Genomic DNA, 23,447 nt, shown 5'->3' with positions numbered 1-23,447 from the left:
CTAAGATTATCCATATGAAAAGAGGTTTGTTATTGCACCAGTAAAAGTGCTACAACTATTTATAATACAGCTACTATTTAGGGTTTACCTGATTAAATGACTGTAGATTTTAGGTCACATTTTAAATAACTAATTGTAATGTATTTAATGGACTGTGATTCATTGGATATTATTCCTTGACTCAGTAAAGGACAAACATTTGGCACATGCAGTTCTTTGTTATGTAACCAGTGCACACAGCAAGAACAGGTATGGTTATCTGTTCAAGAGATGTTTATCAGTCAGAGGAAGCATGGAAATTAGGAGCATTTGTCAGTTTTCAGAGTGTAAAAGATATTTTCCCAAGAGTATAGTACATTAAAATACCAAAAGAACAGAATTACATTTCTGAACACTGAATTTTCAAAAACAAAAGACCACGATGTAAAGTGTTAAGCATAACAAAGAACCATTTAAACAAACACAGAAACAGCGCAAAACAAATGGCCTTCATCATCTCGAGTGTCACGTCAAGCTATTTTTAATTTTGCTGAACAAGCAGCACATGCTGTAATAATGACTAAGCATATAGATGTTGACATGTTAATCCATAAGTGTCCTAAACTGTTAGAAGTCAGTTCTACTTAGCACAATTACAATTTAATATGATCACCATCAATAAACATCATAAAATCCTAAGACAAAATAAAAGCTCAGAATATTATAATGTTTTAATAACAGACACACTTATGGTTATTGTGCAATGTTTTAATTGGCATGCTCAAAATGGGATTTTAAATGAATCTTCAAATAAGTTATAGGCCCATTCTGAAATACAGTCTGTCCCTGTAGATACTCAGGCAGCACAGAATACAGACATATATCTGAGGCACAGTAAAAGCCATGAACACTGACTGATGGCTTAAAACAAATTGGCAGACTTTGCAAACAGTTGCAAGCATTTCCAAATGCTTCTTATCATGTACTTAAGCAGAACCATGTCCCTATGCTTAGTATCATAGGATTTATGGTGTGAGAAATTATCCGTATGCACATAAAAAGCATTTAGTCCCTGTACATTAAAGAAAAAATATTCTGAAGACTTAGCAGTGGCACTCATAACAGTTATCTAACATTTATTCACTAGGGGAAAGGTTTCGAAACAGAACATTGCTGGTGGCTTTACATGTAAGCATTGCCTAACACTTTTTAATACATGCATAAGAACCATGGTGAACATTGTTGCTTATATACAGACATTATCAGTGTAGACTTTTATGTAATAATGAATACAACAATACTACAATCAGACATTCTTCAGCTGGATACATAATTCCAAACTAACATGAATACAAAATGGCAAGTATTCATAGTTTGGCTCATAAATATCACAGTTTAGCATACCATGTGGTTTTCAAGTAATTGTATTAAATGTCTCCCTTGTGTCTTGAAGGAACAAAATTATCAACCAAATAATAATTGGTAATAAGAGCTCATGATGGTAAAACAATAAATTGGTCTATGACTCCTTTCAATATAATACATGCATTACAATAACAGCTGTTGTTCATTAAATGTATGTATACCTTTGAACACAATGTTACGTCTTAAAATATATACCATTAAATGCATGGCAGCACTCAAACTAACAAAGCACTGAATAGGTCACTAAAAAACTGGTACATCAACCTCTCAAATGAGAAATTCAATGATGATATAGTTGAGGATATTCTATATCATGTAGTTCACCACCTACAAGTGTTAGCAACAACAACAACATGGGTTCAAATACAAAGCAGCACCGACAGTATCATACTGATAAATGTATGCAAATGTATGCTCTGTTTAACAGTAAGTGCTCAAAATTTAAACTGACCAGTATTATTATAAATGAAATATTATGAATGTATATAATAAATAGTATGTTGCACTTTCTTACTCCTGCTATAAAGTTGTGTATACCTATGCTGGTAATATCTAAAATGAATTAGGACATTTAGAGTCTAAGACTTGACACATATCCATATCCATTTAATTTCAATAATCATATCCTTGAAATCATATGCGAATGCTTAGGAAAGGCCATATTGCACATATGTAAATAATGTTGACATTATACACAAGATAGGAAATGCCACTTTTTCACAGGAGTGGAGCAAATAAAAAAGATCTGTTTTTGTGTCATGGTCATCATGACTTGTTTTTGGGTGGTTTATGTTTGATTTTGAGAACATGTTTATTTATAACAATCATTTACAGCTGGAAATAGACACCATATTTTGCTCGTCTAAGAGGAGACACTACAGGGTAGTGAATAAAGAACTGAACTTGTGAGAAAACTACCATAAGACCATATCAAGTGTAACTCTGAGAAGGTACAGCATGAATGGTGTATTTTCATTAATAACCCATTATGTTTTGCACAACTGTTTTATTTCCAGGAAATTACGGCCTTTAGACCTCTCAGTATTGCCAAGTATATTACGGAATGCTGATTCGACTGAATGCTAATAGTTCACTTTGCAGCTAATTACAGCTAGCAATGTCAGTAATCACAGAAATCTCAGTATGAAAACAACTTTATTGCACAGTGTGATGCAACAAAATTATGTGTACTGGCTGTAAAATTACCAACACAAAAAAATGGATCCCTTTGGAATCAGAATCAACAATCAAATACGGACATCAGAATTATTTTGAATTTTATAATAGTACTCTCTGTAGTCAAAAGGCACAAAAATGTCTCCTGCAGACACAATTCTCTTAAATCATACATAATAGCAACCTCAACATGACTAGAGCAATGACTTTCTGTCTTTTGACAAGAAGGAATATTAAATAAGGCACTTTTTACTTCTGGGTTTGTTTCTTTATTTCTAGCAATTTGACTGACTGTGTAACTACTGATTGTTTTATGAAGAGTTCTTTCAGTGCAGTGGAAGAACATAATACTGTAACACACTAATACACACAGGCTTAAATCACATGAGACAAGGCGTCTATTATATCAATGTGTGGCATGGTCAAATATGGGCACTACATGACCTGAACTCCACTATGAAAGCAACAGTTTCAAGTGTAAGGACTACATTTCTGAAGCTATGAGCCCTGGTTACCATGGGTACTGGGTGGCTCAGAAAGCAGTAATGAAGGAACTCATTAATACAATTTGGTAGACAGGTCACACTGGCCGAACATCAAGAGGTTCATTGTGAGATGTACCTTAGTTAGTTAACTGATCACCCAATTTTATGATGCCATTATCTTATTATAGCTATCATGTCTGTAATTCTTCTCCTTTGTCATAACAGCAGATAAAAATAGGATTGGTGTAGAGAGGTTTGAGACCATTCAGTGCTTTGCTGCAAAGAAATTAAATAATATGGCAAATTATATCCTAATCAGGAAATTAAAGCTCTTTATTTACTTTCCAAACAGTGGGCCCATAAAAAGCAATGCTTTAACTACATTACAGATAACTGGTGTTTAATGAACAGCACTCAGAATTTCCTTTGAACCCCAGAAAACTGTTTTTCTCTGGTATTGCTATACAGCTTTAGCTGTTAATGTCTCTGACTGCAGTGTTTGCTTCACATATGTAATTCATAACCATGCACATATGGCAGGTCAGCTCAAGCCGTTAAACAGGGTCAACTGCTTGCATGCTATGTCATGGTCACACAACCATTCACAAATCTTACCAATCAGAACCAAGTGCATGTTGACTCTATTAGATTTATCTTAAACACTTCACTGTCCTTTTCTTAAATAAACTTTTTTATACAGTGTTATATAAATAGTATATAAATAACTTATCATGGCTGTACACTTCCACCAGGGTCAAGAGAAGACAGTTTCTGTGACTCGTCTCTCTCAATGGCCTCCTTCATTATATAATCCGGAACAATGTAAGTCACCTTTTGTCCATCCAGTGAGCAGTTGGACACTGCATTGGCCATCTGGCAGAATTTCCTCAGCAGAATCTCCCTGAGGAGCAGATAAACCCAAGGGTCCAAAATTTGATTCAGAGAGGCCAACCGTATGGCTGTTAGAAAAAAGTTGCAGTCCATCTGTAAATCCTGACTGGGCAGGAGAGTGACATCTGACTTGCACTGATGAGAAGATGTATGGTTGGAGATCATCTTTAACATTAGTATCTACAAAAAGAGAATTCATAGCATGAAAAATGCACAAGATTGTAACAGGGTAAACAAACCTCTAAATAATAGCGACTAATAAACATAGGCCTAAATAATAGCAACAGGCTATTCCTTGAAGGTACATATCAAATCACTAATACAACTTCCCACACATTTTAGTGGTTTAGAACAATGTGCTCAACTTCTAATCTAATCAAAAGTTATGCATCTGACATTTGGAATAAGCCATAACTGCACTGAGCCAGACTATGGTCATTCAGGTTAAAATCAGAATATACATTTTTATATTCTAGTACTTGGGTTCTTTCTGCACGATATGAAGAATTGCATTGTCATTATTTGAAAGTATCTGCCATCGATTCTGATACTTTATTAGGTCAGTTTCTTCGTTTCATAATCTGATATCACATATGCTCCTTTGATGCACATCCCCTGCATTTGATGAAGTCCCTGCTTATCTCTTGAGATTTAAAATCAACATTTATAGCAAATATTAGGTTGTATAGCAACATATAGAATAGATGCATCAACGTGAATCATGTCAACATGACAAACGGCAGGATTCAGAACAAACCAAGATCGGTTTCATGTTGGAGCTGGTTTGCTGCACAACGGACAAAACTGAAGCCTACATAACGTGTGCAACTACCGTTCGTTAGCAACTTGGTAGAACGAAAGAAAATAGGAAGGATTTTACACTTTGTAAAATGTCTGGTCATATCCAAAGACAGGCTTCAACCCACATTCAGTGTCCTAACGGAAACCGGCAGGAGTCGAACACTGTTCAAGTGTTGCCAGCTGCTATTACAATCTGCTACACAATATAAATACTTTAAAAGCATAGTAAATATAATTTTTTTTAAAAAAAGTACCGCAAAGACGTTTAGAACAGAATAACGTTTGACACGATCTCCAATCACTAAATTGCTCGGACTGATACACAGGTTTAAAGTGTAGGCTGTAACTGATTTATATGTGCGCTTATTCGGTGTAAAGCTTACTATACATACCAGTAAAGGCGACCAGCATATGAGCAGAACGCACATGATTCCCATCAGCTGAACGACGGTCTCTGTAGTTAGCCTTTCCCATTGCTTGGACGACTGGGATGCGTTTGGTTTCATTTTGCAACGCACGACCAATGCACGGATAGTGACAACGTTGCAGGAGAAAGTGACAAGCAGCGCAAATATCCCCAATATAGCAAACGTAGAGGCAAAGAACGTATTTCCCGTTACATCTCTGTCACCAGTACTAATAAAGCACCATGTCCCTGGCCACTGCAAAGTATATTTCCCAACGCCGGCAACGGGCAATAAGGCGAAAAATAAAACTAGACACCAAATAGTGACGAGCACTTGCTTAGTCACATTAGGTTTCATGTTTATTGAATACCACTGAGGAGTTGTGATTGCTAAAGCCCTTTCGATTGCCATGGCACTGGCTAAAAAAAGTGAGCATAGCCCAAAGGTGGTCATGCAAACACCAAAGAACGCGCACAAAGTTCCCGACTCATCGACGCGCTCCCATTTCAGCCCTGCTCTGTAAACCGAAATAACGATAGGACTTGTGAGTAGTTGGCCAAACAGGTCAGTCAATGCCAAAGATCCGATGCAGAGCAGAAAAGACTGCTTCCTTTTGTTTTCCCTTTTCCTATATGAATTACAAACTAGTAAAATTGCAAGGAAATTCCCAACCATTCCTGTAACCATCATAGTTATAGGAAAAGCAACGGACACAGATCCACAGTTGGTGCTTCTGTTGGCATTGTTGTCACGCAAAGACTTGGAAACGTTAGACTCCCACATTGCTTCAGTGGAAGTATTGTAAGGCAAATCGGTTTTACATTTGGATGTCATCCTTCCTCGGTGATCATGGTCGTGATTAAAATATGGCTTGCCAAACTCTTCGTGTGTACCCAGTCTCCAGATTGTGGAGAAGTGTTTGAACGCGCATTAAGATTATAGACACAGAGGCGGGACTTCTCTGTGGAAATCTAAAGTAGTTTATTGTACGATCCAATAAAACCACACGCAATACATGTAGCCTAACAGAAGAGTTAAACCATGATTAAAATAATATTACGTATAAATCGAGACGGCCAAAAACTTATAATTTAAGCAAACTGCTTGCACAGCTGAAATACCACTGCCAAACATGTTTCCTTGAAAACCTTTATTACCTCTACATCTTTGACCAGAGTACACTGCAGTTAATCCCTGTGGAGAATAATAAAATGTTATTCCTATTTGTGACGGTTACAACTCTGCGCTTTCCTTCTGACCGCCATCCTGTTACAATATCAGCACTACACTAGGAGTAATGAGGTTCGTACTGGAACAAGGGGGCCTAACCAGTCCTGAAAAATAATCATATTTTATGCTTTGGAACAGGAAACAAACCTTCCACAGTTTAACAACTGCTACGTGAATGCATGTTTACAGCAACCATCTTTTGATTGCAAAGTCAAATACCCATGTTATTACATTGATTGATCAGTGGATTTGCAGTTACGTAAATTAAAACTGAACATTTGCGAGAATGTTAATGCATTTCTGTACACCGATGCACGAGGGCGATAAACGCTTACTATCTCTCTTTAAAGCTGGTTACATTAGAAAAGGACGCATTGAATTATGGCTCAACGACTCCCTCTAGCGGTAAACATTCAACTCTTCCAAAACGATATGCGCGTAAAACAAAACTACGAATCTTTTATTTGTAATGTCACCGCGTGCATGACCTCGCGAATACAAACTAAACTTGTTATGACGTATTTTTCACTTCCAATTTAGTCCATAACAACTTGGAAAAACAAAAGTGCATTTAACAAAGCCATCGGCTGTATTCTAATGTAGGCCATCACTCCAGTAGGTTTGTAATTATAATTCCAATGCAGATTACATGAGTTAATATTTCTACCATCTGGCGCTATTTAATTATTTTATTAGAAATGCCACCCTTGCATCTACGCTCCCTGGTCAATTCACTAGGTCCAATGGCATGCACAATTTAATAGCCATGCTCTGCCCTAGTAGTCACTGGTCACAGGACCAGTTAACCAGCTATTGTGTGAATGGCAACCCATTTAACAGTATTAACATTGGCACGTTTTTGGTTGTTCAGCTGGAAAAAGTGTATTAGGCATCCAAAAAGATCTCTAAAGATATACCTAAAAAGTATACCTACATGACAGGTGTCTGGTGAATGCATACCCACTTCTCATTCAAAGATTTGCCACACAGAAAGAAAAATAAGATTAACAGTTTTTTTTTTAATTCACATTGCCATTTAGTTCCAATTGATGGTAAACAAGTTTCTATAAATGTTGCCTGAAGAGGAAAATATCTGATATGCCCGAAGTATTTTTTAACAAATGAATTCTATAGACCTAGATAGTTTTACTTTGAAGAGATGTTGGCCTAACTTGCAAATTAATTTAAAATTAGAATTACTCCAATCTTGATCTCAGGTCATTGCAGAAAACTGAAGATTAACTCAAAATCCTCACATAATTTAATCAATTTGGCCAAGACATTTATCAACAAAAATAAAAGCATACTTACCTGTACCTCATACAACTAGATGAAGTGGTTAAAAGCTTGAAAGAAAAGGGGGGAAAAAAAACAAAAAAAAAACAAAACCTCTCTGCTATTCTCAAAATGATGCTGCCACAGACCAGAGCCAGTAACGCTTATTCAGCTCTTAAGGCTGTCCCAACTGACCATAGACACAGAATGTGTAAAACCAGCAGCAGTATACATGTCCAAATAAAGCTGTAGTTCATTCATGGAATAACCCCACTGTGCATCATGATCTGTGAATTTCTAAAATGGATGTACCATTAAAATGGCAATAAATGTCCCCCCAATTTGTATAACTACCGCCAATATGGAACTACATTGTCTTGTTTAGGGTTCATCTAGCCTAAATGGTCAGAAAGGCAGATTGTTTGCTAGGATTTATGATGGAAAAAAAACTGCAACACTCATACTTAAAACAGCACAGTTTGTGATTTTTCTAAACACAACATGCAGTTATAGAAAGACCTGTTTCCTTATTTAAGACAGTTTTTTTTCTTATTTCTTTTGCGAGCTTGAGCCAGAATTGGAGGATCCAGAAGAGCCTCGGCGTCTACAGTTAGAGAGAGAGAGCGCGAGAGAGAGAGAGAGAGAGAGAGAGAGAGAGAGAGAGAGAGAGAGAGAGAGAGAGAGAAAAAGAGACAGAGACAGAGACACCATGGCCAGCTTAGATATATGAATCATCAATTTCTCCAAGTGTGCATAAACTCAGTATCGTGTTTTTTTGCTCCCCCCTCCGCCATCATTTTTGCTATACACCTGTCAGTCGAGCTGTTTCATAAGTGAGAAATTTTATCATTTGTGAAGTGTGACACAATGAAAACGGACACCAGTAGACCAATCTTTTTTACACCACAGAAACCCAAACCTTTCGGACGACTGTGATCGAGAGCGTCTTTTTTTGCAGCCACCAGAAGATGACCTGGAGCGACTCCTCTTCTGGCCTCTCTCAGGAGATGGTGATGGTGTGCGAGATCTCTTTCTTGGTGAAGCTGAGTCTTTGCCAGAGCGGGAGCTGGATCTTTTAAAGGAATAGTAGGCACTCTCATCAGTAAACGAAATATAACAAAGTTACTCAAAAAGTGTACCAAAGGGATTTAAATAGACAGAGGACAGAGAACAGCTACTGTATTTATAGTATCCACCTCTCTAAACTAAACTTGTCTATTAGATAGGAAATCTCTGGTGCTGGATGCCTTTAATATGTGGTGCTACTGGAGAACACTTGGCAGTGGAAAGACAAAACAAAATAAAAGTAACTTTACTGATCTGTTCGACTGACAGTTTCAAAATTAAAAACGCTTTTAGATCCAGTGAATTTGTGCTTCTTTGGCTGAATCCAAAGTGGTTTCTGCAACCACTGCCAGTTCACATACACTCTCTCCCATGGAGAGTGCATGTCACCTCATTCACCTTGAGCGAGACCTGGAGCGAGAGCGTGACCTGGAACCGGACGAGCTCCTGGAACGGGATCTGCAAAACAAAGCAACATTTCCATTTTCCCCCACCAAATGAAAAGGTACTCTGCTCAATGGTTAACGCGAGAGAAGAGAGCACCTGCTGCCTTTCCACTTACACTGCCATGGTTACTGTGAGGAAAAAATGCTCCCCCTCTCTTTGGTAAATGCCTACCATGTTTAAAGAACCCATTAGGAATCAGAATAATTATTAAAGTAAGAAGTATTTAGGGGAGGAAACAATGTAATAAAACACAGACTGTTTATTAGCTGGGCCACTCAAGGAGGTTGGGTTCCCTCTTCAATCTTGGTCCTCCCATGGTTTTTACCTCAAAACCAAGTAGTTTTGCTTCGCCACTGTCACCTCTGGATTGATTAGGGACCTGGACCCTTACATTTGTAAAGCTGTGTTGTGAAAACATGTGTTGTAGAAAGCACTATATAAATAAATTTGACTTCGACTTAAAAAGGAGTGACAGTGTCTGTCAAGCAAAGAAATATACAATCTGAAACTGTAACAAATAGTGTTTTGGTGCCAAATTGCCAACTGCTTATTCTAACTTCACTCAACTGCTGTGAGTATAAAACAAACAAACAAAAAAACTTTACAAAAACAGAACTCCCAATGAGTACACATCCATTGTTGTCTCCGTGTTTGGAAGCACTGCAATATAACGGTCAAGGACTGTTGTCAGATTCCATTTCCCCCACCAAATAAATCTTACCAACAGTGGATAATATAAAAGGCACATTGGAACATTGAAATAAATGCGCCTTGTGTTTCCATGTGAAAGTCAACTGAGGTATATTGAAAAGGAAAAAAGTGTGTAAAATATTAGACAGAGATCATTTTACAACAGATCTGAATGAAAGTTTGAACTGATACTGACATTTTGACTGGAGTTACCCTTGACCTGTACCCTTTTACCTGGACCTGGACCGTGAGCTTGAGCTGGAGGATTGAGAGGAGGAGCGGGAGGAGCCAGAGGCACTTGCTTTCTTCCCTGAGGGTTTCCCCTCATCACTGGCATCCAGGTCATACTTGGACAAATCCGCATCATCATCATCATCATCATCCTAATGGGGTTTAAAACGAAGTTTCCCCAGTAACCCATTTAAGATTTTTAAAATGTATTTCTATTAGTATGATCTATTTAGGTCTTAACTATCCATTTCTGAGCTTACATCAAGTTTGTATTTTGACAGATCTCCATCATCATCCTCATCATCCTCATCCTCATCACCATATTTTTCATCCTTTTCTGGTTCTGCTTTTTTCTCAGTCTCTTTTCTGTTTTTTCCACGATACTTCTTCTTTATGCGTCCAAACTGTAGGGGGGAAGTTAAAGGTGTTATAGTTAAAACAAGACATTGGTTCAAGCTCCACTGTACGTTCTGTACCCTCTTCTACTAATCCTAAAACTTCTGGTACATTTTGTTTCTTAGTTTGACTAATTCCATAACTTTCATTTTAAGATAAACGATTACTGCCAACAGAGGATTCAAGACTAGACCTCTTAATGTGTCATGTACACCCCACCCCCCCCCCCCCCCCCCCCCCCCCCCCCCCCCCCCCCCCCCCCCCCCCCCCCCCCCCCCCCCCACCCCGGGATCGTAGCTCCTACAGCAATGCCGCGTTTATTTACTTCTTGGTTTTGTTTCCTCGTATTCTTATTATGGTTTCTTCTGGTTCCACCCCCTAACTAGTTAATTACCTACCTGTTATTGTACCCACCAGAATCGTATTAGTCTCTTATTTAAACCCCCATGTTTATGTTCAGTCTTCACGAAGTCTTGTCATCCTGTTTTACGTTTCTGAGCCATTTATTATGGTTGTTCCTTCTGGTTTGCTGAATATCCACCTGTGTTTTGGCTTACTCTCTTTGCCCATTCCCTGTTTGTTTTGTTTTGCACCATGGTCTGCTTTTCTGGATTAAGACTGTGTCTTAAGTACTTTGGATTCTGATTGTGTACCAAGTGTGTCCTCTAATAAAGCTGCATTTGTCTTACTGCGAGTGACACTGTCTCTGTACATGCTCAGAACATTACATAATGACTTAAGTCTTCCTTAAAGAAGGACAAGAGGTTTTGAAAGCCAAAAAAAAACATTTTAAGTATTATAAGTAAGTGCAATGTAAGAAATTATGGAAAAGTGACAAGTCTACACATTTGCTTTCCTGTATAAACCATCTAGAGAGTTCAGCAGTAGTGCTAACATTATAAAGCTTTGGGTTTTACAGCCAGGTTCTTGACAATACTAAGTTGACACCACTGGAAGAGTTCTGTACAGCTGATTAGCCACATACTCTAACAGAGCCCGACATGGTTTGACTCCTCAGAGCCTATTTTTTGACACAGGGGCCAATTGAGGTTTGAAGGATTCAGGTCCAATCAAAGCCCAAATTTAACAGCTCTATTAGCTGATACATCACCCCATGAATTTTGAGGATATCAAATCAGTATAAAAATAATGTCCTGATAAGCCTCTAGTGATGCTGCTGAGGGTTATCATATTAATGGTTTGTTAAGACTTGGCCGCTTTGGTTCCATTAAAACAAATCCTGTAAATATGTTAGTGTGAACCAGGACTAAAAAACCAGGACTAAAAAAACAAACAAACAAACAAACAAAAAAAAAAACACCACCTGCTTCGGTCCAAACCAAGGGAACCAAATTACAAATATAAACACAACCTAAAATACCTAATTCTCATATCACTGTGAAACAGACTGTGCACTACAAAAACACCGACCTCGTCATATTCTCCATCAGATTCCTCTCGTTCATTGTACACCAAGTTCTCCCTTTCATTGAATCCTCCACCATATCCTGTTAAAAATAACCCAAGGTTTACTAAGAGGTGTTAAGAATTTGATAGATGTAGAAAGTAAACTATGCGATTTTGTATTCTCATTTACATACCCGTTCTTTCCTCAAGTTTGGCATATTTAGGGGTGTTGCACATGTTGCACTCTGATCTTCTGGCCCAATTTACATTACCACAGCTGCAAACATAAAACAGAGAACAACACTGTCAACAGCAATGCTAAACAGAATTCAAAACCACTCAAAGAATCTTGCTGACAATATAGGTTAGTGAAACCTGAAACAAAGCTCAAATAAAACCTGGGGCCTTCTATTTTCTGGCAAAAAATTAAGCGTACAAAGATCACTCATCATAACATTTAAAAACTCAATTAGCAAGAGACGCAACCGTTACAGTGTTCTTTTTAAGATCCTGTAAGAGGCTGTACAGGGTTCTTTTTTTAAAGTTAAACTTTTCTAGCATTTAATCCCATCATTGCTCCCGAAAGAACTCACGTTTTGCACTGCCAGTCGTTTGCGCTGAAGAGTCCCCTGCTCTTTTCAGCCAGGGTCTTCCCAATTTCTGTCCCCCCAGCCTTCATCAGCTTTGCCTCTGTAGTTTTCTCTGTTCAACAGCAGCCCAGAACACATTCAGTTCAGGACTCACAAGACTTTATGACTGTCAATACATATCACCCACGTATGAACATGTGTTCTTCTTTGACATGTATTGATCAATACATATTTATAGAAAATGCGATTAAATATCGCTACAGTGACACAACTATCGTAATAGTGAGCTAGCAATTTCGATTTCTGTTGTCCATGTATACAGTCACCCACCCCTTCCACATCGGTTACAACTTGTTCTTCTGGCAAAGTTCACATTTCCACACCTGGAATGGACAAAGGACAAGCAAAACTAATAAGTCATTCTTACATTTTGAGCAGTCTAGCCCACCATCTTCACCTACCAAGTCTAGTTTGCAAATTAGTAACCAACTAGTTAACCTAGCATTGCGAAATAGCATAGTCAGCTAGCTATATACTTAGCAACCCAACATAGTCCTGGTGAAATTATACCTTGCACCGATTCAAGTATTTGCTGCGTTTCCATATCCATCTCGTTTAACGTGGATAAACTCTTAGCTAGCTAACCTAGTTAGTACACTGTTATCGGGAACAGGCGTTGGATTGAGTCTTGGCTAGTTGGAAAAATTCCCCAAATACTAATGAACTATGCTAGTTAGCTAACCTAGCCTTTTCGTTGGCCATGCAAGTTAGCTAGCTAGATATTAGCTAGCAAACTATTGACGCACGAGTCTACAATAGTGAACAAAAAAAAACAGCTCGTGAAATAGTACACAGCTAGCGTTAACTAGCTATTTATATATTTAGCTAGTGAGCCAACTAGCTAGCAGCGAAATTACGAAATACATGGTAGCTAGCCATTATTTTCAGAGCAAAGTACGAGTGAACTAGCTAGCATAGCTAACTTTTGGGGCTAACTAAAATGTAATAGCTTAGGTAAATTTACTTTTAAATTTTAAATTTACTTTTTGCACACACAACTAACAGTTGTTTGATAATACGTCAAGAAATTAAAATATATGTTTTTCTTACTTTTTATCGGGACAAATCCAGTCTCCATCGCTCACCCTAAAACTCTTTCCAGACATTTTTGTCTTCTGACTGATTGCCCGCGAGAATGCAGTAGAAAGAGAATAGCTAGTGAATATGAATATTTCTGCAATTAATTATCCCAATTTTGTTAACGTTCAAGTTTAAAGTATATTGCTATTTTAATCATACCACGCGTAGCGAACTGATTCTTTAATTTGAACGTTTGTGTGTTTGTCGGGGAGGGGGGGGGGGGGGTCGACGTATTTCATACAGGCGCTTGACGTAGACACTTTCACTGAGGACTACGTATCGAAAGACCTCAAGGCGAACAGCGCCATACAAAATAGAGGGACACGCGTGCGATTTATTTATCTATCTATCTATCTATCTATCTATCTATCTATCTATCTATCTATCTATCTATCTATCTATTTATTTATTTATTTATTTATTCAACAAGGAGCTTGGTCAGTTTACAGTATAGAGGAGTACTGTACATAATTATTTTACCCAGTTCAATTACAGTCATAAAGATAGCATAAATGCTACGTAGACTTACTTATGCTCTTATTGTTTAAATTACATTATTAGATACTCGTGTTCAATGTTAGATATTGAGTAGCAATCAGCCTCTGCAAAAATGATCACATAGTCCTTTAAATTGTTGTCATCCTTAGCTGTTAAATGCCTAGATGGCAACGCGCAAAGGTGCAGCACTGTAGGCTGTTGTGCTATGTAGGGCTACTATTTAGGGTCCAAGCACTTATAGTGTCTGGAACTCTTTTGTTTTTGTTAGCATTTTTCTTCTTTTTCTTTTTCTGCCTTAAAACGAATCGTGCAGAACAAACTGTTAAGTCCTACAGATATGAAACGTGGTCAATAGGTGGCGCTAAGGCGCACTCAAACGTATTCCAGTCCATAACACCTACACCGTATGTCATACAGACAAATTTTTTTTTCCAGTCATTACTAGTCTTCCAGTCTACAAAAAAGCCTCAAGAACCCATAAGATCCGTCCAGATTTTGAGATCATTTGCATAATATGCAAAATCATAATTGAGCACGAACTAGTCCTAGGATTTTCATCAAACCTACACAAATCTGGTATCCAGACATTCACAAGAGTCTGAAGTTTAACAATTGTCAAAACAATCTGGAGATTTCTACGCTGTGTAGTTTCCACATGCCAATCAAATAAAGGGGTGTAGATTCCACTTCAAAAACTGAACATAAACAGCTCCAATTCATGGACGCTTCAATGCAATAACACCAAACATTAGATACATGTACCCCGAGCGGGTATGGCGCAAATCAACCATCTTGGCGCACCTGCTTTACTAGGGGGCGCTATAACTGGCAAGAAACGTTCAAACATACCCAGATTGTCCAGTTAATGTGAAACACAACATCTATATTTATGTATGGAGCAGGACCTAAAACAGGGATACTATATCTGAAAAATGGATGCCATCAGCCAATCAGCATTCAGTACACATTTCACAGGCTTAGATTGGTCAATCCACATGAATGTTCAATGGTATGCTCATGTATGCGTTCTTTAAAACACAGTCAAGTTTCAGAGGAATTGGCCACGGGGGGCGCTATACTACAAAATCCAGTATATCTCCTACATACTTAAACTTGGCAACACAAATTTGGAAATTACACAAACTTGGAAAATCTTTGCAGGAGTCCAAACAACTGTGCAATAGCACGCGCTTTTCAAAACTGTTTAGTTTTGTCACATTCTTTAACAGTATAAAATTTGCATGTTTCGAACTAGTCCTAGGATTTTCCTTCAATCACATCAAATCAGGTCTTGAAATAATCTTTAGAGTCTGAAACTAAATAATTATAAAAAAAAAACAAAAAACAAAACCCCATATATATATATATATATATATATATATATATATATATATATATATATATATATATATATATATATATATACTTTGCATATAATTGTGTACCTTCTGTTTAAATCTCCAAATAAACAAATGTCAGGAAATGTACTTCATATCAACACAGAAATGTACACATATACATGTAATGATAGTCTGATGTTGCCTGCAAAGTTTGAGCCACTTATGACATTGAGAGGCTCTAAATTACACAATTACGTACTTTGCCTTTAATCAAAAGGCCATGTGTTTAAATACCTAAATGGACAGAAGTGAGGAAAGGCAAGTCACATCAACACAGAATTCTACAGACACACATGTAATGATAGTCTGATGTTACCTGCAAAGATTGAACCAGGTATGGCATCGGGAGGATCTACAGTGCGCAATGACCTATTTTGCATTTATTCACAGGCTTTGTGTTTAAAAACCTAACTGGGCAGAACTCAGGAAAAGTAGTTCATATCCACACAGAAATTTACAGACCTACATGTAATAATAGTCTGATGTCATACATTGATGTCAGATTCAGAAGATTAAGTAATGAACATGCCAGTTTGTAAAGTTTAAATATTTACAAGGCATGCACTACTTGTAGTCATAGTATCATATAATCAGCACAGGCCTTTAGCACAGCACAACACTGTTCTTACCACCAAATACTCAAAAACTCACCAGCATACACAGTGACACACACACACACACACATACACACACACACACACACACACACACACACACACACACACACACACACACACACACACAGAGGCAATTTGTGCGTGATGCGGTGTCACTGGTGACTGAGAGCAAAGAGGCTCTACAAAATACACATCTTAACTTTAGAAATACACACACTGTACATATGCAAATATCGCAGTCACATTACAAATGCTTTCAATCTCAAAAGAAAGCAAAAAACACTTTGAGAAAGTTATTATGTATTACTTCTTTACATAATGTCTGTACAATAAACAATATTGACATGCTTTAGGTTATGTGAATGAGGTGGATTGAACAGACTCTACAATTGGCTATATAATGAAATGACAGTAGTAGTGAAATCTCTCCTCCTTTCCAAACACTCCTGCTCTCATTAAACATCATGTCTTAATTATGAGTTAATTGTATCATTAGCCAGGAGTTGCTGCTGGCAACCATGTTGTAATCATCATGTTACCAACATGTAACCATCAAGGTTAATCACTAAAATTGGTTTATTTTATGTCAACCTTCATAGCAGCCGTTGCACACACACACGCGCACACACACACACACACACACACACACACACACACACACACACACACACACACACACACACACACACACACACACACACACACACACAGAGAGAGAGAGAGAGAGAGAGAGAGAGAGAGAGAGAGAGCACTAGTAACAACATGGCACCAAACATTCAGGATTTGTGCTAGGGTGTGTATGTGTCAGGATTTGTGCTAGGGTGTGTATGTGTTTATGTGCATGTAGCTCTCTCACTGTATGTTTGCGGGTGTGTGCTGAACGGTGTGTATGGCTCTGCTCCACACTGAAGTGGATCTCTCAGACAGCTAAAGGCATTCAGAACCACACACACGGCACAACTCTCTACACACAAAGCCTGTAGATCTGCACCACACAGAGGAGAGCCCTGATAGAGATAGACAGAGATAAAGAGACAGAGACAGAAAGAGAAACAGAGTGGGAGAGACACAGAAAAATGAAGAGGGAGATAAGCATCACATAAGCCTCTGTTCAACCCTTTGAGCAGTACTTCCTTACAGTTACAAAGTGATTTGCTGAAATATAAGACAAACCCATATGCAGGTTAGGCTTCTCACAGGCAGGAAGAGGATTTGGGGGAAGTAGATAATTTTCAGTCACTCTCTGCTGAAGTACTGTGGTTCTCCAAGGAAGAACATGGTCTTGAGCTCAGGGACTGTTAGACTGTTGGCCCTCAGGGACATGAGGAAGTTACCCAGTCCAAGCAGGCTGGAATACTCATCTTCAAACACACACAACAACACATGCTCCTCAGGGACAACACACAAGCTGTCTGCCATGTCTACGAATGGTTGGAGTGCTTGCACATGCGCACACAAACATACACACAAACACACACACACACACAAACGCACACACACACAATTCAAAGGTGAAATGTTCAACTGAGCCTCAGCACTGGGGAAGGTATCAGGTACCAAGGTATTTATGTGCATCATTAAGACAGTCCTACACATGACAGAACAACGTCCCTACTCCAACCAAGACACGAAAAAAACCAGAGTGAAGTTAATCCTAATCCTATCCTATCCTAATCCTTGCATCCCACTACTCATCTATTTCATGAGTATATGTTACTCGGTATCTGCAACCAGCTACACACACAAAAAAACAATTATAATACAATTGATTTACAATTATAATCTGTGATAATTGGTAACAGACCGATCCAGTTTTATATATATATATATATATATATATATATATATATATATATATATATATATATATATATATATATATATATGGGGGGTAATGGAGGGTAGCAGAGTGTTAGGTAGTCTGACTGCCTCTGAGAAGAAGCTGTTAAGGATTCTGGCAGGTGGCATGGGTGATCTGGTTCCTCCGGTTCCCCTGTCAGGAGGAGAGACTGTAAGAGGGGTTGGAGGGACTCCCATAGTACTGGTGGCTTTGCAGAGGCAGTGTTTGTGGTAGGAGGTGTTGATGGTGGGTGGAGAGTTGAAGACTATCGTCCCAGACTGTGAGACAGTTCCCGTACCAGACTGTGAGACAGTTCCCATATCAGATTGTCACACAGATAGTCAGGACACTCTGTATTGTTGTCCTGAGGTGCTGAGGATAGATGGAGGCATGTTTGCTTATCTCATCATACACAGGAAGTGAAGACACTGCTGGGCTCTGCATGAGTTGTGAGTCATGAGTCAGCAGTCAACAGCAATACACTGAGCACGTAGCCGTGAGGGACTTCAGTGTGGTGGTGATGTTGTTGATCCTGACAGACTGAGGTCTCCTGGTCAGGAAGCCCAGGATCCAGTTACGGAGGGAAAATTCAGACTCAGAAGGCTCAGCTTTTCTCTGTTTTGCAGTGGGATGACTCTGTTTACTGCTGAACTGAAGTGTATGTATAGCTTTCACACCAAATGTTGTTTTTTTTAATCTATGTAGATAGGTGATAGGTGATAGGTGAATGGCAGAGAACTCATGTTGTCTGTAGAATGTTTGAACTGACAGGTGAGACAAAATGTGTCCAGTGTGGTGGGGAGGTTGCTCTTTACATATTCCACCACCAAGTGCTCAAACTATTTTGTGATAATTGGTGTGTGTTACAAATCAATATCCATAAACACATTGTTATATATTCATATATCTGTATGTGTTTGGTGTTTTTGTTTAAAAGCAAACAGTACACACACACTCAACACTTCGCCAGGTACTCTTCCCAGCAGAAGAGGCACACATACATAGATTTTATTACACACTTTTTTTTTTTTTTACTTCTCACCAATCTGATGCATTGCAGCATTGAAAGCAAGGAAGCCAGATCATATTTCTCTGCGTTATAATCTGCTCTGTAAATCATCTGCGTAAATTCACTCTCTCTCTGGCAGGTTCACTATTACTGCTGGGTACAGTCACGCCGGCTGGGAAACGGGACTCATTTATCACTCTGTCAATCCAGTACTCTATCCCCCCCCGCCCCCACCCACACATACATCAGTGAAGATAATCATAATAAATATTTTAATTTAGGTATTAATTTAGGTATTTCTATTTCTAAAATGCGTATGTACATGTCTGTTTCTTAAAGAGCATGTAACTTTAGGTGTAGTTAGTAAACGTTACTCCAGATGTTCGTGGCCTATTATGTGACTCCATCTACTGGTAAGAAACACTATGACACATAGTTAACAATAGGCATTACTGGCAGAAGCTGTTAGTGTTCTGATTGAAAATCACTGTTGTGGTTATGTAATGGGATGCACTGAAACAGTGTAACAGAAATGTCTAATTACAAGCCACTACACCCATTCCTTCACTCTCTACCAACCATTAAAAAATTAAATGTTTAAATCAGAGATTAAGAGTGTGTGTGGTTTACCATTTCTATAGACACTGCATTTGCAGAGTCTCAGGTCATTAATATACGAATTACATACAGAGAAGTTGAGGCTGTCCCTGAAAGAGTAGCACGCAAGTAGCAAATTAGGTACTCAAATAACAGCACATACATAGACTGCTTACATATGTGCATGCATACATATATACAGACATAGACAGATATAAATAAACTGACTGAGTGACTGTCTGACTAACCGATTGATTTATTGATTGATTAATTGGTCGATTGATTGTGCTGTCTTGCAACAGCAACATTGCTACCCAGACTCTGGTTCTTGATCTTTATCATGCTCGGATGGTTCACCAAAACACTGGACCAGAGAAGAAAAACATCGCATTGTTCCTGACACTAATGAACCCAAGGAGACTAGGGTGAGAGTTATGTGGGAGTAAGGGCTGGGGTGATAAACAAGGTTTGCCCTATTGTATCAAAACAACACATGTAATACAGTTTCGATAAGCCCTATAATTGACTCTACATGCTTTCATTAACAGAGAAGAGCAGAAGAACATGTTCGTGAATTAGCTAACTTGGATTTGGATTTGGATTTACAATGTTAAGATAGCTGTGGTTCTGTGCGGTTTGGTTACTGTTGCTGTGGCACCAGGCTATGGTCCCTCGCTGCCTCAAGCAAACTAGCAAGCTATTTGTGTGCATCTTTGGCACCCTTTTCCACACCATGCCTGCTAAAAAAGAATAAAAACAAACAAAAAACAACAACAACCACAAAAGCAGCGAGACAGGCCATTTTTTCTGCCATTTCAGAGCTAACTGGAATTAGTCAACAAAAAACCTCAAACATGCACAATAGCTAACTAACCATCTACAATGAAGCAGCACAGCTAGCTGTTTAGCTATCATATGAAGGTTCTTTGTGATTACTGACACTGTTAGAAATAAGCCCCCCCCCCCCTTTTTTTTAGCTATAAGAGGACATTTTGCTCTACTATGTTAATGTACTTGCTGTTACTGCTGAGTTTTATGGTGTAAAAACGGTAACACTGTTACTGAATTACTTTCTTTCTCATCTATACAAAGAAGGTTTAATTGTGACAAAGAAAATTTAATGGTGTGCTGTTTGCTATGTGCTGTTTGTTTAGTTTATCTATGTACTATTTAAAGTTGATCTGTTTGCTTAGAGTTTATCTGTGTTGTTTGCTTAGAGTTTATTTGTGTTGTTTGCTTAGAGTTTATCTATGTGCTGTATAAAGTTGATATGTGTGCTGTTTGCTTAGAGTTTATCTATGTGCTGTTTGCCTAGAGTTGATCTGTGTGCTGTTTAAATTTTTATCTGTGTACTGCTTGCTATGTGCTGTTTGTTTATAGCTTATCAATGGGCTGTTTGTTTAGAGTTTATCTATGTGCTGTTTGTTTAGTTTATCTATGGGTTGTTTGCTTATAGATTATGTGCTGTTTGTTCAGAGTTTGATTTTTGCTTGTAGCATCTGATGTTTTTCATTGTCTCAGAGGGACTGACGTGCTGGCCTGGGCAAAGGTCATGCCAGTGAAAGAGGCAGACAGATGCTCTGTGTAGATTTCATTGTACAAGCACTCTCTGTAGAGGTTCTGCCAGCTGTCTTCCTCCTTCTACAAAGGAAGAGGTGGTCAGAATGGAAGGAGAGAAGGAAAGACATGAAAGGGGAGACAGAGAGAGAGAGATAAAGAGAGATGGAAGAGAGGGAGGAATAGTACCTTAATTTTATCCAATGCCAACAATTTAGATTTTGTGAACAACACATAGAGAATAAGGATGCTGTACTCGATAGTGCCATTCAAAAATGGAACCTCCCAAACAGTGTTACACTGTTATGCTGGTGATGGTGTTACACCATTCATCTTTACATTTTTAAGCCGGTGATGCTGGTGTTCCATTATTACATAGTTGTTACACTGTTACACTGGTGCTTGTGTTACACCGTTATGCTGGTGTTGGTGTTAGGCTGGTGCTGATATTACAGTCTGAAGACACCCCCATCCACCCACTAGGGTATCTCCATTTCACTCTGCATGGTGAACAGGTTGGCAAGCAGTATTGAGAGTCCTGGTACCTGGCAGCTCTGTGCCATGAAGCCCATTTTGAGCTCCACAAGGCAGATGACAGCATCCACATGGATCCAATCCCAGTTGGGTACATTCTGCAGATACGTCTGCAGACCTTAGGGGGGCATGAAAGAGCTGTGTAAAATGACAAACAGCTTTGATGAACAGCGAGCAGAATAGGCTATTCTAATTTTGTTTTCCCTTTATATTTATTTGTATTTAACCTCAGGGTTAGCGCTGAGGCATTGGGTTAATAACTATTTATTATGCCTCACTTGACTAAAGCTGCTCCTCATTTCTAAGGCAGGATCTCCACTTCCCATGAACACAGCTGACTGGTGTTATGAAGGTGCAGGTCATTCAATTCTGAACGCATTCTGGACTGCTAGAGCAGAAAAGCACGTTAGCGTATGGAGAACAGGCTTCTCGGGGCCCCAGGCTCCAAGAACCATGGTGACAAACATGCACAACAGAGAAATGGCAGGTGCCATGTGTGAGCTTACTGTAGTGTGTGTGTGATCTTTTTGTACTGTGTGTGATCTTATTTGGTCAAGTTTTCAGCTCAGGTTTCAAAGTTCCCTCAGATCCTTACATTTTTGCTGTGTGCAAGCTTTATTTGACTGATGTGTATGAACTTACTTTAATGCTAAGTCTAAGCAGCTGCACAATCACTCTGGTGCTGCTAGTACTGCTTAACGGAGATCACGCTGGGAATCAAAATGGAAGAAAAAAGCGAGAAATAATCCAAATGACAACTAGGAGGACAATAAGTGTGTGTGTGTGTGTGTGTGTGTGTGTGTGTGTGTGCATGTGTATGTGTGTGTATGTATGTGTATGTTGAACAGGAAAAAAATGTTTCTGATAGTGTTTCTGAAGTGGGTGGTTCTTTTGATACTTGTTGGAGGAATCAAGTTTAAGTTTTGAACATTTTTGAAATACCAGCCACTCCTGCATTTACTCAGTAACCTTGGTAACAAGTGTTATGTGGTTGTATTTATATTTGGAAGCCTGGTTGATGTGCATAGCCTGTTCATTAGATGTGCTCCTCCTTAACTTATTAACTATGAAAAGAAAAAGATTAATTGGAGAATTATTTCAGCCTCCTCAATAACAGGAAGTCACTACATTTTGAGGAACAGATGCTAATACATAAGCATAGTTCTGTGCTTATAAATGAGTCTGTGCGTTTGTGTGTGCACATGCGCGTTACCTCATGAGATTGGCAGAATCTTCGTTATTCTTATCAATAGAAAACCAATCACACAGAATCAGGCAGGCATTAGCCAGAGAATAGCAGAATTCCAAAGTGAGAATAGCAGGGAGAGGGAGAGAGAGTGAGAGAGAGAGTATGTGTGTGTGTGAGAGAGAAAGAGAGACGGTGTGTATGTGTGTGTGTGTGTGTGTACCATCACTCTCTCCTGGTCCTTTCTCTCTAGTCAGGTGCCTGGAAGAAAGTTGCCTGCATGAAGTACAGATTGAAGAAGGCCTCCAACTCCTGGTCAGCACAGAAACTACAGACACATGCCAGCATCTCTCCATAAAATACAAACGCATGACAGCATCTTCCCATAAACTACAGATACATCACAGCATCTCCCCATAAACAATAAGTGGGGTGGTACATGGTGTTACATGTGCTGTGTGCTGGGGGCACATGTCCTGTGGTCTGAGGGCACATGTGCCGTGTGCTGGGGCCACATGTCCTGTAGTCTGAAGTCACATGTGCTGTGATCTGAGGTCATGTGTGTTGTGTACTT

The 23,447-nt window shown here is 38.8% G+C and overlaps 2 protein-coding genes across 3 annotated transcripts; both read right to left on the bottom strand.

Annotated features, from left to right (window-relative positions):
• Positions 1-620: 620 nt before the first annotated feature.
• ptger3 (prostaglandin E receptor 3 (subtype EP3)) lies at positions 621-5,998 on the bottom strand. The gene is made up of 2 exons (XM_026998877.2): positions 5,150-5,998; positions 621-4,136 (listed from the first exon to the last, which is right to left on the bottom strand). The coding sequence occupies exons 1-2, from the start codon at positions 5,996-5,998 to the stop codon at positions 3,795-3,797; spliced, it is 1,191 nt and encodes a 396-aa protein (XP_026854678.2). The 3' UTR covers positions 621-3,794.
• Positions 5,999-7,393: 1,395 nt separating this feature from the next.
• Positions 7,394-13,839, bottom strand: zranb2 (zinc finger, RAN-binding domain containing 2). Of its 2 annotated transcripts, XM_026998873.2 has the most exons (10): positions 13,606-13,839; positions 12,826-12,878; positions 12,499-12,607; positions 12,100-12,182; positions 11,930-12,006; positions 10,363-10,506; positions 10,106-10,254; positions 9,134-9,193; positions 8,589-8,741; positions 7,394-8,273 (listed from the first exon to the last, which is right to left on the bottom strand). In XM_026998873.2, the coding sequence occupies exons 1-10, from the start codon at positions 13,659-13,661 to the stop codon at positions 8,219-8,221; spliced, it is 939 nt and encodes a 312-aa protein (XP_026854674.2). In that variant the 5' UTR covers positions 13,662-13,839; the 3' UTR covers positions 7,394-8,218. The 2 variants fall into 2 exon arrangements, with proteins under 2 accessions (XP_026854674.2, XP_035380535.1); XM_035524642.1 differs by lacking the exon at positions 7,394-8,273 and having other exon boundaries at positions 8,297-8,741.
• Positions 13,840-23,447: the final 9,608 nt, after the last annotated feature.

This window comes from Electrophorus electricus, chromosome 3 (assembly GCF_013358815.1).
Source record: "Electrophorus electricus isolate fEleEle1 chromosome 3, fEleEle1.pri, whole genome shotgun sequence".
NCBI lineage: Eukaryota > Metazoa > Chordata > Actinopteri > Gymnotiformes > Gymnotidae > Electrophorus > Electrophorus electricus.
This window is presented reverse-complemented; position numbering and strand designations above follow the sequence as displayed.

What these genes read in the sequence shown, in the direction of transcription:
- ptger3 (XM_026998877.2), bottom strand. Translation starts at nt 5,998, where the DNA reads ATGACATCCAAATGTAAAACCGATTTGCCTTACAATACTTCCACTGAA. An exon ending in TATGCTGGTCGCCTTTACTG is followed by an intron (nt 4,137 to 5,149) that starts GTATGTATAGTA and finishes CTCTTTTTGTAG; the next exon opens with ATACTAATGTTAAAGATGAT.
- zranb2 (XM_035524642.1), bottom strand. Translation starts at nt 13,661, where the DNA reads ATGTCTGGAAAGAGTTTTAGGGTGAGCGATGGAGACTGGATTTGTCCC. An exon ending in TGTCAAAATACAAACTTGAT is followed by an intron (nt 10,255 to 10,362) that starts GTAAGCTCAGAA and finishes AAACCCCATTAG; the next exon opens with GATGATGATGATGATGATGA. An exon ending in CGCTCCAGGTCTCGCTCAAG is followed by an intron (nt 8,742 to 9,133) that starts GTGAATGAGGTG and finishes TTCCTTTAAAAG; the next exon opens with ATCCAGCTCCCGCTCTGGCA.